Source organism: Thamnophis sirtalis, unplaced genomic scaffold (assembly GCF_051295495.1).
Source record: "Thamnophis sirtalis isolate CommonGarterSnake01/CBP01778 unplaced genomic scaffold, rThaSir2_p1.2 scaffold_2, whole genome shotgun sequence".
Classification (NCBI taxonomy): Eukaryota; Metazoa; Chordata; class Lepidosauria; order Squamata; family Natricidae; genus Thamnophis; species Thamnophis sirtalis.
The window spans coordinates 177,412,148-177,424,648 of record NW_028261382.1 but is presented as its reverse complement, the minus strand read 5'-3'; the positions used below and the strand labels follow the sequence as shown (position 1 = coordinate 177,424,648).

Sequence of the window (12,501 nt, the reverse complement as noted above, 5' to 3'; positions counted from 1 at the left end):
TGTTGGTACCAGCAAATCATAAATCTGATCACCACGGAAACAAGAAAACATCCTTAGTATAAATAAGCTGTAAACCGTGACAGATCACATATAGGTTTTGTGGCAATTCTAAAATGCTTGCCTGCTGTGCAACCTCCTGAGTTTTATCATTTTCAAGCCGTCAGTCATCAATGAGCATAAATTTGCCCTCTCCATCCCACTTACGTTTGAAAAAAAGACAAAATGTGCCTAGATTTTAAATATAATATAGTCAGTATTTTGGTGGAGAGAGAGGTTTTTGCAATTTTTTTTACAGAAGCCACATTCACAGATAATGCTAAGGCATATTATCTGTAACAATTGTTAATACATCTGATAGCTCTTACAGATAATACAGTAATGAATTAAACCATTGCATCCTCTCTCTCATCAGGATTTAGGATTCCTTTGATGCTCACCAGCCACTTTAGCTTCAGTTTTGTGTTTGAGTGTAAACTCTGTTTAAATGTCCCAAAGGTGTTTTTTTTTCAACTAGACTTTCACTTCTCGTCCAAGAAGCTTCTTCAGCTCTGACTGGATGGTGGGAAATGGAAGGATTTATACTCTTTGTAGACAGCTGGTGATTTGCATTCTTTTAGAAAGTCATTGAGGCCACTTGGGGATTTATCTCTGTCTTCGGTATCATCCGAGTGGTGCAAATGGATGTAAAGCCTTCTTGGAACTGCTGAAAGGACATTGTTGTAGACAGGAGATAGATGATGTTGCATCCCTCCTGCTCTGTTGAAAGAGGGCAGTTCGATTTTGACAATAGCAATAGCACTTAGACTTGTATACTAGTTCATAACGCTTTTACAGCCCTTTCTAAGCAGTTTACAGAGTCAACATATTGCCCCCAACAATCCAGGTCCTCATTTTACCAACCTCAGAAGGATGGAAGGCTGAGTCAACCTTGAACCTGTGAGACTTGAACTGCCAAACTGCTGGCGATCCGACCTCTCTTTCAAACCAGAAATCTTCTCTGTCCAAAAAGTGGACTTTTCTGCCTTCAAAAGATTGATTGGCATTTGTCTTTTAAGTGCAGATGCTGAATCTTGTCCTGGTGGGTTTGTTCTCCTTTGTTTTTCCATGTGTTCATGAAGTGGCTGTTTGTTTCCCCAACAGATCTGCCTATGGCTGACAGCATTGCATACACCATTGAGCAAGTAGACTGGTTGCCATTGTTATATATGCAAATGTTAGAGGAGTGTTGAGTATGCAAATAACTGGGGGGAAGGAGTGTTATATATGCAAATGTTCCCTGTTACCAGCTCTCTGATTGGCTGGTCATTTGACAGTTACTTTGGGCTCGAGTATAAATACCCTGACAGTTGCAGGGACATTTTGAATCGCTTGTCATCTCGCAATAAACATCTTACTCTCTGATTCCATGGCTCCTGCGTCTTTCCCCCAACACATATTCAACAGCCATCTTCTCCTAAAGTGAGATTAATAATATTCTCTTTAAATTATGACAATGACTTCTAAATTTACCTAAAGGCATATAAACATACCTCTGCAATTTGTCTCCTCTTTTGCCTTTTCTTTGTAATGCATTTCTTCTATTTTAGCAGCACCGAAGTGCTAACATGGTACAAAGAGATTATAGATTGCAACGCTGTATTTGGGAATAGCTGCCAATAGAGCTGGATCTTTATCTGCTCCTTGAACTGAATTGCTTCTTCTAGTCAGTGTAGCTTTCTCATTTAGTTAACAGACATGGGAAACGAAAGAAAAAGATCAATTTAAACATCACCTGTGAACAGAATAATTTAGTTCATGGAGAGCCCATTTATAGCTTTCCGAGTTGGCATATAACTTAACTTTTCCAGCCACGGTGAGTAATACAATTGAGCCCAAATTTTTTGTTGTTAAGTGAGATTTTGTTAAGCGGTTTTTGCTCCATCTTGCCACAGTTGTTAAGTGAATCACTGCCGTTGATAAGTTAGTATCCTGGCTGTTAAGTGAATCTGGTTTCCCCATTGACTTTGATTGTCAGAAGGCTGCAAAAGGGGATAACATGATCCCAGGACATTGCAATGGGTAGAAGTATAAACCAGTTGCCAAGCATCTGAATTTTGACCACATGTTTATGCTACAAAGGTTTCGACTGAAAAATGATCCCAAGTCACTTCTTTCAGTTTCGTTGTAACTTTGAACAGTCACTAAATGAACTGTTGTAAGTCAAGGACTACCTGTATGTGACTGGAGTAGGCAAGGGAAATGCAGTGATCATGAAATGGTAAGAGCTTCTTAATGTTTCAATGAATTAATCAAAACCGTCTCTGGGGCTATTAATAAATTTCAACCTGATCTTTTTCTTTGGAATAATTTAGGACAGTGTTTCTCAACCTTGTCAACTTGAAGATGCCTGGACTTCAACTCCTAGAATTCCCCAGCCAGCGAATGCGAATGCTGGCTGGGGAATTCTGGGAGTTGAAGTCCAGACATCTTCAAGTTGACAAGGTTGAGAAACACTGATTTAGGAGAAAGATATACAGGGGAAAGGAGAATCATATACGAACAGCTGGAAATATATGCCAATGTTCATTTGCCACACATGTGCCATGAAACTTTAGCAGCATCTGGATGTAGGAAAATAATAATTCATCACCGCCCTTCTGAAACTTTGTCTAACATTTAAAGAGAAAGCGAGTGGGGGGAAATAGCTTTATAACAATGAATTAAAGTGATCGATCACATTCTTGGATGAAATGGATTTTGCACGCCTTTTCAATCAGGCTTTAGACCTGGATTTGGCACTGAAGTTCTCTAGTCCCCCATTGAACAATTAGTTGCCAAGAAAGAAAAACGGGGAGAGCAACTTGTGGAATGTTTTGGATCTTTCACTGGTTTTCAATATTGTGACATTCTTCTGGGGCCTGAGTAGTTAACTCTGAAATGCTTCTGTTCCAATATCCAAAAGAAAGTTCTTGAGAATTTTTTTCTTATAATTTTTATATGATGGGATTCTGTATGGTTTCATTTTCTCCCCATGTTGTTCAATCCTTGCAAGAAAGCAGAGAGAGGGGAGAGGAGAGAGGAGAGAGGAGAAAAAGAGAGAGAGAGAGAGAGAGAGAGAGAGAGAGAGAGAGAGAGAGAGAGAGCGCATTTAGAGATTAGCAATACAATGTTATACGATACAGGTGAGAGATCAGAACTGTTCAACTGGTGCTTGGCTCCTGTAATGGGCTGGATTCCGAACAAAATCCTGAAGCTCATTCCAGAGAAGATAGAAGTGCTAATGAAGGATGGATTCTCTCTCCATTTTTGTGTAATCCAGCTTGTTCTGAATGATGATAAATTTCCTCTAAAGTTTATCGTTTGGGCAGCTTCTGTGTCCATTTTTGTATGTAGTGGCCAAAGGGTGTTCTATCTGTAGAACATAGCACCTTTCACCATTTCACAATCTATAGTAATCCATAAACTAACAACTTCCTTTTTAGATTACTGTAAAGTATGGAGCTGACTTTGACAATGGTTTGTCATTTTCTACAAAATTCTATGCCTTCAAATGCTCAGAAGTGGCACTTTTTCAACGACATTCCCTAGCAAAGTGGAGTTTGAAAAAACTAATTTTTGGCCAGGGAAAAATGTGTCCATTTTACAAAGTCTTTTAATGATGTGTTAATGCAGCTGTTCAATGTTATAAGTATATTGCTTACTTTTCATTTTGTTCTATAGTTAATAAAAAGTCTCGATGTAGGTTTTCACTCATTGTTGTAACTGATTGTTTTATATAAAAACTAAAAACTTTTTTTAACGAGAATATAGCTAGCCCCCTCCTTGCTTTTTTTTTAATTGTTAAAAAGTGAAATACTTCAGAGGACTCTCTCCTACTTTTATGTATGACTCATTTTTTAAATTCGTTTCACCAATTTTCGTAGCCTGCGTTTATGACTTTTGAATAGCTTCTCTTGCTGTTTTATTCAGACTGGATGTTTTAATTTGTGTTATATTCTATGCAATCCATTGAGAGTCATTTGATTGGTTAGGGAAATAGATAGGCCGATAGAGGTAGCCTGTTTGCAATGCCACATCTAACTTTGCACAGTTGATTGTATAGTATGCTAATAATACCAGATTATATTAATATGAGAAGTGGAAATTTCACATTCTATTCTTACAGAAATTTAATCTTAACCATGGCAAGAATATGACCCAGGAACTATTTTTGACCCTCAGTCCTTAAATTGATGTTATCTCTTCCCCTGTTCATAGCTGAGACAAATTAAAAACGTGTGTTTCAAGAGCATTTACTATTTTTCCCCAATACAGTTACTGTACTAACATGGACATAGCATCTGGCATGCTTCATCAAAGATTTGGTTGTAGACAGGGTCAGGAGTTGGGATATGCCCATTCCTATTGGTCATTTCAGCCTTTAGTGGCCATGCCCTTTTTCTCCAGTCACTGGGCAATGCCCCCCATAATCATTTTGTTTGTGTTGCAAGGAAGACTGAACATCTGGCCTCCACTGGTTCCATTGCCCTTGTCCAATTTCATGCCCATTCCCTTATGCACAGTTTTGCTGATATTTTTAACAAGCTTTAGACTTTCTCCAGAGAAAAGTAATCCTGTACTGCATCAAAAAACAATTTAAACCTGGAGATCCAGCTTCTGCCAGATGACACTAATGATTGCATTATAGGTTTTGGTTGCTTTTTTTCACATGAACCACACCTTTTTCTATTGCCATTGCTTTAAGTGGGGGAGGGGTGGGAGTCCATTTTTCCAGATCCAGCCACTTACAACAGCTCCAGAGATGGGTTGCTCCTGGTTCAGCCTGGATTGGGCAAACCAGTAGCAGCAGTGGTGGGAGGCTCCGCCCACCTGCCCAGAAGCTTCTGTGCATGCATAGAAACATTGCATGTGCGCACGAGCATACACACATGAGCAAACTAGTAGTTAAAAAAATGGAAACCCACCACTGAACAGCTCACTTCCCTTTTTCACCAAGGATGATGCTCACGCATTATCAATTCCTCCCAATCCATTTCACCTTGAGACTTTCCTCCATGTCTATGACCTATCATCATGGTTATTTATGCATTCCTTCAGAAGAACACTAGACCCAGATTCAGAAATAGCCTGGCTGACTCCATTTCTGCAACCTGCCACCTTGACAGGTAGCCAAGCCACCAATTCTAAGCATTCATCTATATTCACCTCCATACTCCATGCTCATGAACTGGAGCCAAGCAGTTTAACCTGACCATCTGGCTGTGCCCAACACGAGATCTCAACATTAGATCTTGTTGCTTTTTTCCATGGGTTATTGAAATAAAACATTCCTAACATGACCAGTCAAAAGTTTTTTATATGGAGATTTTATTTTCTCCTTCAGTGAATCTCCTAAACTTAGGGGGAAAAAATGGAAAAAGCATGGGAAAATGCAGGTCACAAGTGGAAGATACTGTAATTATTCTGGACACCAACATTCCCTTTCTAAAAAAAATAATAAATGAAGCAAGGTGATTGCACAATAAAAGCTTGAATTGGAATTGGAATTGGAATTTATTGCACTTATATGCCGCCCTTTTCCCCGGAGGGGACTCAGGGCGGCTCACAATCCAAGTCAGGGAAGGGGATACAGATAAGGGATAAAAAGACAAACAAAACAATACACAATTTAAAAGCACACAACAATCATACCATTCGAGGGGGGGGGGGGAATTAGAAATACCTTAGAAGAAGTTGCCACTACAAAAGTATTAAATGACCAAAACACACTATGCTTATTTATTTAATTTTTTTTAAGCACCCAGTACTGACTTTTAATTGATATTGGCTTAATTTGAAAAGTGGATGTGCCATTTCATGAAACCACAAGAAATCTTGGAATAAAGGCTGAGTATTTTGGTTTACAATACTCATGTGTCTGTGTGTGTCTGTGTGTTCTAGAAATGCTATCATGTAGTATGCTAATGCATCACATAAGTAAAGCAGCATCCCATGGTGATTGTGGGAAAAGACAAGTTATGTTGGATACATTAATCCACGTATTTAAGTTTAGTTTTATCACATATATTCCTTATACCTAAAGTGGGTTATCTTCTATAGAACATGAAGGTGACATATATATTCCATTTCATTTTACAAAAACCAGAGAAAGTTGTTATGAGCAGATTTCCTTCACAGCTGGATAGAATTTTAACTTTGTCTCCTTGCTTCAAGTGAAAGATCTCTCTTTGTGCTTTAGATTTTAATTGCAAGGAAATGTATAACAATTATTCTGGAAGATTGCAATGAATATGATGGCTTTACAGCTCTGCCAAATGAGCTCTGCACAATGGGAAATACATAATTCATCAGGATGGTGCGTGGATTTTAATTGACTCCACAGATTTTTTTACACGTAAAACACCATATTATGGACATAATTACAATAATGCTATAAATAGAGTAATTTAATAATTATGACATCAGCATCCACAGCAAGCTACGGTCATCCAAAAAATGCCAACATATGCGTAGTGATGTCATGATGCAAATCCCATCCTTATCCCCAATGTCTGATGCCAGTGCATAAGCTACCGTACTTGGAAATTGAATATATGTAACTCAAAAGGGCCTATCCAGAAGAAATGCAATTTCCTACTGCACAAATTTGACGCAAAAGATAAATATATTGTTACTGTTATTTTCCATAATTATGTTGACTAAAAAGATACTGTTTGTCCCATCTCTTAGCCTCAGCAGAGAGAGGCCTCCCAGTTCAGCGCTGGGATTCACTTACCTTCCCTATAGCAATAGCAATAGCAGACTTATATACCGCTTCATAGGGCTTTCAGCCCTCTCTAAGCGGTTTACAGAGTCAGCATATCACCCCCACAGTCTGGGTCCTCATTTCACCCACCTCGGAAGGATGGAAGGCTGAGTCAACCTTGAGCCGGTGAGATTAGAACCGCTGAACTGCAGATAACAGTCAGCTGAAGTGGCCTGCAGTACTGCACCCTAACCACTGCGCCACCTCGGCTCTTATAGGTTCGCAAATGTGAGCTGGTAGAGGCACTGCTCACGCATTACGTTGGGGCGGGTGGGCGGAGCCTCCCAAATCCGCCGCTACCAGTTTGCAAAATGGCCTCTCCCAATATCCCATATTTTATATCATAACTCAGCCTGGAGTTCATCAGTTCTAAGCATAAACATCTTTTTTTTTAATCCCATGTTTCATATTTCAACATCAATGGCTACCCATCAGTGTTGTATCTCAGGCATTTACTTTGGTCTTATTATAATCACCTTGGGTTCACTTTTCCTTCTTACATGTAGAATATATTTTTATTGCTATTTTCTTGAGAAGTTTTTCATTTTGTAGACTAAAATAGGAGAAAACAAGGGCTAAACTCTTGGTTTAATCTGCCATCCTTAAAATTGTACATCAGAAAAAAAAGCAGGTAACTTCTGTAATTTCTTGTTACCACTCTAAATGAGGTATGAAATAATATTCTTATTTTTGCCTCTATAGCATAACTACTTCATAAGGCTATTTACATTCATATATAAAATGATTAAAAATATCTGTCTACTACTAGCATTCAAGATTATGTATTTGCTCTAGGAGTAAATGCATTGAAGTAAGCACACCACATTTAAAATCAGAGATAAATTGGCATATTTAGCATATCTTCATGTTTAGCATGCTAGATTTTAAGGGAATTTTTTCCCCCTAATACATATAGTGGCGTCTTAGGAGGGAACAATTATTGGGGTTATAGCAAGTAAAAAGAGACAATTGAAATGTTTCTTTCATGAAGAAAGTCTGAAGAAAACATCTAATCTGAAATTGGTATTTACACTGGAAAGAAACCATCCCAATTTGGAATTCCAAACAAAATGCCAATAATTGGGAACTTCACTTTTATGCCAGTGTCAATACCATCTCTGAAAGAGGGTTTTCCTAACAAACACATTTCTAGTTTAATTTGCTTTTTGAGTCAATTTGGGGTTATGGCATCAAGCTAGAAATCAGGACATCATGAATTCTAGTCCCACTTTAGGCACTTAGCCAGTTAGGTGACCTTGGGTGAGGTCCTGTCTCTTTCTCAACCCTAGAAAACAGGCCAGAGCAAAATACTTCTGCATTTCGCCAAGAAAACTGCAAAAACCTGTCCAGGCAGCTGCCAGGAGTCAATACTGACTCAAAAGTACCGACACACACAAATTGTTATTTAATGGCTGCTTTGGTCCCAGCCATTATTATATTCATGAATATATTATCCTGATGATTGATTGATTATGAGCCATCAAGTTGATGTCGACTCTTAGCGACCGCATAGATTGATTTTCTCCAGAAATATATGATTATAGTCACAATCATTTTTATACCTATTGATGTTATTGGCACTTTGACAAGCCTATATATGAAATGAAGAGCCATATTATGTGGTCCACGTAATTGGATACTGAAAGAAATTAAGTTTCTCGGCATCCCAAGTACAGAGTTGCCCATTTGAATGGCTGCTATGTAGGAAAATTAAACTTTAGCAAGCACTATCACCATCCAAACTTTTCACAGTGTCTAAACTGTTTTACAATAATCCCTCTCCTTTTTAAAATAGTTATTATTATTATTATACAATTGTATCACAGCGGCCAGTTGTTTCGCGGGATTTGGCATTGGTTACTAGTCGGGCCCCACCCAGGGGCCTAAGAGGTCATAATGTATTTTCATAATATGTGTGCAGATCCAAGCAGTGCGGCTTTTTGCATTTGACTGATGGTGATTTTGTCAATTTTTAACTGTTTTAAATGTAATTCCAGTGCTTTTGGAATAGCACCCAGTGTGCCAATTACCACTGGAATTACCACTGCTGGTTTGTGCCATAGTCGTTGAATTTCGATTTTTAAGTCCTGGTATCTTGCGATTTTTTCATGTTCCTTCATGTTCTTTCTCGGCGACCCTGCTATCACCTGGTTTTGTTTTTTTTCAGTTGCGTTTATTTATAGGCCGCCCTTTTCCCTGAGGGGACTCAGGGCGGCTAACAACTTATGGGAGGGGAAGACATACAATAACATAAAAATACAATATGTGGTTAAGATCAAACAACATTCATTCAACATTCGGGTGGGGGCAAACTATAGTCTTTACCCCCAGGCCTGGCGGGATAGCCAGCTCTTGAGGGCTGTGCGGAAGGTCTGAAGGGTGGTGAGGGTACGAATCTCCACGGGGAGATCGTTCCAGAGGGTCGGAGCTGCTACAGAAAAGGCTCTCCTCCGCGTAGTTGCCAGCCGGCACTGGCTGGCAGATGGCACTCGGAGGAGGCCTAATCTGTGGGATCTTATGGGTCGAGAGGAGGTAATTGGCAGAAGGCGGTCTCCCAATGTCTATGATTGTGACCTTATTTTTCTCAACCAGTGTGATGTCTGGTGTATTATGCGCCAGTATTTTGTCGGTTTGTATACGGAAATCCCACAAGATCTTGACCATCTGATTTTCGGTGACTTTTTCAGGCTGATGTTCCCACCAGTTTGTTGCTGTTTTAATATTATAATTTTTGCACAAATTCCAATGGATCATTTGTGCTACTGAATTGTGCCGCAATTTATAATCAGTCTGCGCGATTATTTTACAGCAGCTGAGTATGTGATCAACAGTTTCATCAGCTTCTTTGCAAAGTCTGCATTTGGCATCATCAGAGGATTTTTCGATTTTGGCCTTAATGGCATTTGTGCGGATAGCTTGTTCTTGCGCAGCCAGGATTAGTGACTCTGTTTCTTTCTTTAATGTACCTGTTGTTAACCATAACCAAGTTTGTTCACTGTCCACTTTATCTTTTATTTTTTCCAGAAATTGGCCATGCAGTGCTTTGTTCTGCCAACTCTCCATTCTTGATTTTATCACATCTTTTCTGTATTCTTGTTTCGTCTGTTGGGCCTTCAGTAGATTTTTGTTCTTTACTTCGATTAATAGATGTTCTTGACTTTCTTTTAAATAATTATTATATAATTAAAAATTGACAAAATCACCATCAGTCAAATGCAAAAAGCCGCACTGCTTGGATCTGCACACATATTACAAAAATACGTTACAACATCCTAGGCCCCTGGGTGGGGCCCGACTAGTAACCAATGCCAAATCCGGCGAAACAACTGGCCACTGTGATACAATTCTGTTGTTGCGAATAATAATAATAATAATAATAATAATAATTGTGTTCATAAGATTAGAATGACTGGAATTAGCTCATTATAGAAATATTCTAGAGTGGAGTGAGATGTACAATATAATAATCTCCCTGACTTACTCTAACCATAAATCTTGGTTGACAGAGGTGAAGCTTCAGAAGAATTTCCCAGATGTGCTTTTGTTTAAAATTCTTGTTTCTCTCACAGCTTCATTCTGACCAGGATAAAGGAGATGGTTCACTCAAGTACATCCTTTCTGGAGATGGAGCAGGGGACCTGTTCATCATCAATGAAAACACTGGAGATATCCAAGCCACAAGAAGACTCGATAGAGAAGAGAAACCTGTTTACATCCTTCGTGCTCAGGCGATCGTGAAAAAGACCGGGCGGCCTGTGGAACCAGAATCAGAGTTTATCATTAAGATCCACGATATCAATGACAATGAGCCCCTGTTTACAAAGGACATTTACAATGCCAGCGTTCCAGAAATGTCTGATGTAGGTAGGTGTCACATCACTCAACCCTGCTGGGATTAGTTTTCATTAGCTAGTCAAACGGCAGCTCTAAAGTTGGGATTATGAAGATCAAAGCAATGAGAACTTAGCATGTCCAGCTGTGTGTTTTTCTTCTCTACAGTAAGAGTGGGGTGGAGAGAGAGATAAAGACAGAGGATCTGCATTAATAGCAATAGCAGTTAGACTTATATACCACTTCATAGGGCTTTCAGTCCTCTCTAAGCGGTTTACAGAGTCAGCATATCGCCCCCAACAACAATCCGGGTCCTCATTTCACCCACCTCGGAAGGATGGAAGGCTGAGACAACCTTGAGCCGGTGAGATTTGAACCGCTGAACTGCAGCTAACAGTCAGCTGAAGTGGCTGCAGTGCTGCATTTAACCACTGCGCCACCTCGGCTCGATTAAGTCACTTGTGTTGGAAGAAAGATGACAGAGAAAAGTGATTTGTAGACTGAGATAAGCATCTGGTATCGTTGTAGCATCCATTTGATAAAATGGTGGCTTAGTAAGATTAGATTATGCAGCAACACATCGTCATAAGAGAAAGGTGGATAGAAAGTATATTCTGTAAAACCAGGTCCTCTAATAGTTAATTTGCAGATTAGGCTAAATTGTAATAAACATGTATTTACTGCCATGTGTTCAGCAACTCTTTTCACATATGCCCTTCTACAAATATTACTAGATATTAGTATTACTTAGTAATTTGTTACTATGTAATTTCTACTAAGTAATTGCTGATAGATTTGTAGTTGGAACTAAGATTGTATTGCAATACATGAAGGTCCCATTTGAATTAGAACTGACTTGCACAACTTTGTATATGTAGGTAAGGGTGGGGGGACGACACTTGTTTTGTTTTTTGTTAACTGGAAAATTATTCACAAATCCATGCTATTTTTTCCCCTTTGGTTTTCTCAGTATGTTCACTTAAATCAAAATTCAGTAGCATCAATCATAGTATACACATATATTGGAATGTTTTTGCCTTGAATGAAGATAAACTATAAACTAGAGAGAATTCAGCCAGGCACATTAGCATCTGATTAAGTTCATGAACTGATTTTCATGTGTCATCTAAGTTTATGCAGCTACTTTATTGTAGCATTCCCACACACCAGCGTTAGGATCCATCTATCTTCTATCAGCCCAGCAGACAGGGAAAACTTTTCCGACTTTGACTGAGCTTAGAAAACTAATCAGGCATGAACCTTGTTTAATAGTTGGATGAAAGACCACAAGGAAATTGCAGGCCTGTAAGCTACCCTGGGAAATTTAAAAACTATACCCAGTAGGAGGCAGGGGCAAACCAATTCCACATTGCACATGGATGTGTCCATAGAGTTGATCACATTGGATCACATTGTCCTGGTTTTCACCCTTCCATCAAATCTCTGTTTTGCTGACTATATCAATTTGCTGATGGACTTAAGAGATTCTTTCACAATCGCATTTGGAGGATTGGGGAAGAGCTGCTATGAGAAGGTAAAATCGAGACAGATCAGAGCAAGAAAGGTTAGGAATGGCTTTGAAGGTACAGAAAACTACAGTTAAAAACACGTGTGTGTGTGTGTGTGTGTGTGTGTGTATTTGTATTTATTTGTATTTATTTGTCTTGTATGCCGCCCACTCCCGAAGGACTCCGGGTGGCTCACAATAGACAAGGGAAGGGGGAAGACAAAGACAACACTTTAAAAACAAAACCGCAACATTCACAATTTCCGCGGGGCTGGATGTTTCACAGTGTGTGTGTGTGTACCCATCCATGTCCCTTTCCCTTTAATCTTCTTAATATTATCCAATCAGTATTTCTTTTGTATAAATATAAAATCCAATT

At 39.1% G+C, this 12,501-nt stretch overlaps 1 protein-coding gene across 1 annotated transcript in view; it reads left to right on the top strand.

The window, feature by feature from the left end:
• The window catches only part of LOC106542005 (cadherin-6), a 71,437-nt gene that overhangs the window by 27,005 nt on the left and 31,931 nt on the right, over positions 1 to 12,501 (top strand). The window contains exon 2 of the mRNA XM_087707586.1: positions 10,354 to 10,648. Coding sequence (XP_087563712.1) covers positions 10,354 to 10,648 — 295 coding nt within the window. The remainder of the gene's footprint in view (positions 1 to 10,353; positions 10,649 to 12,501) is intronic.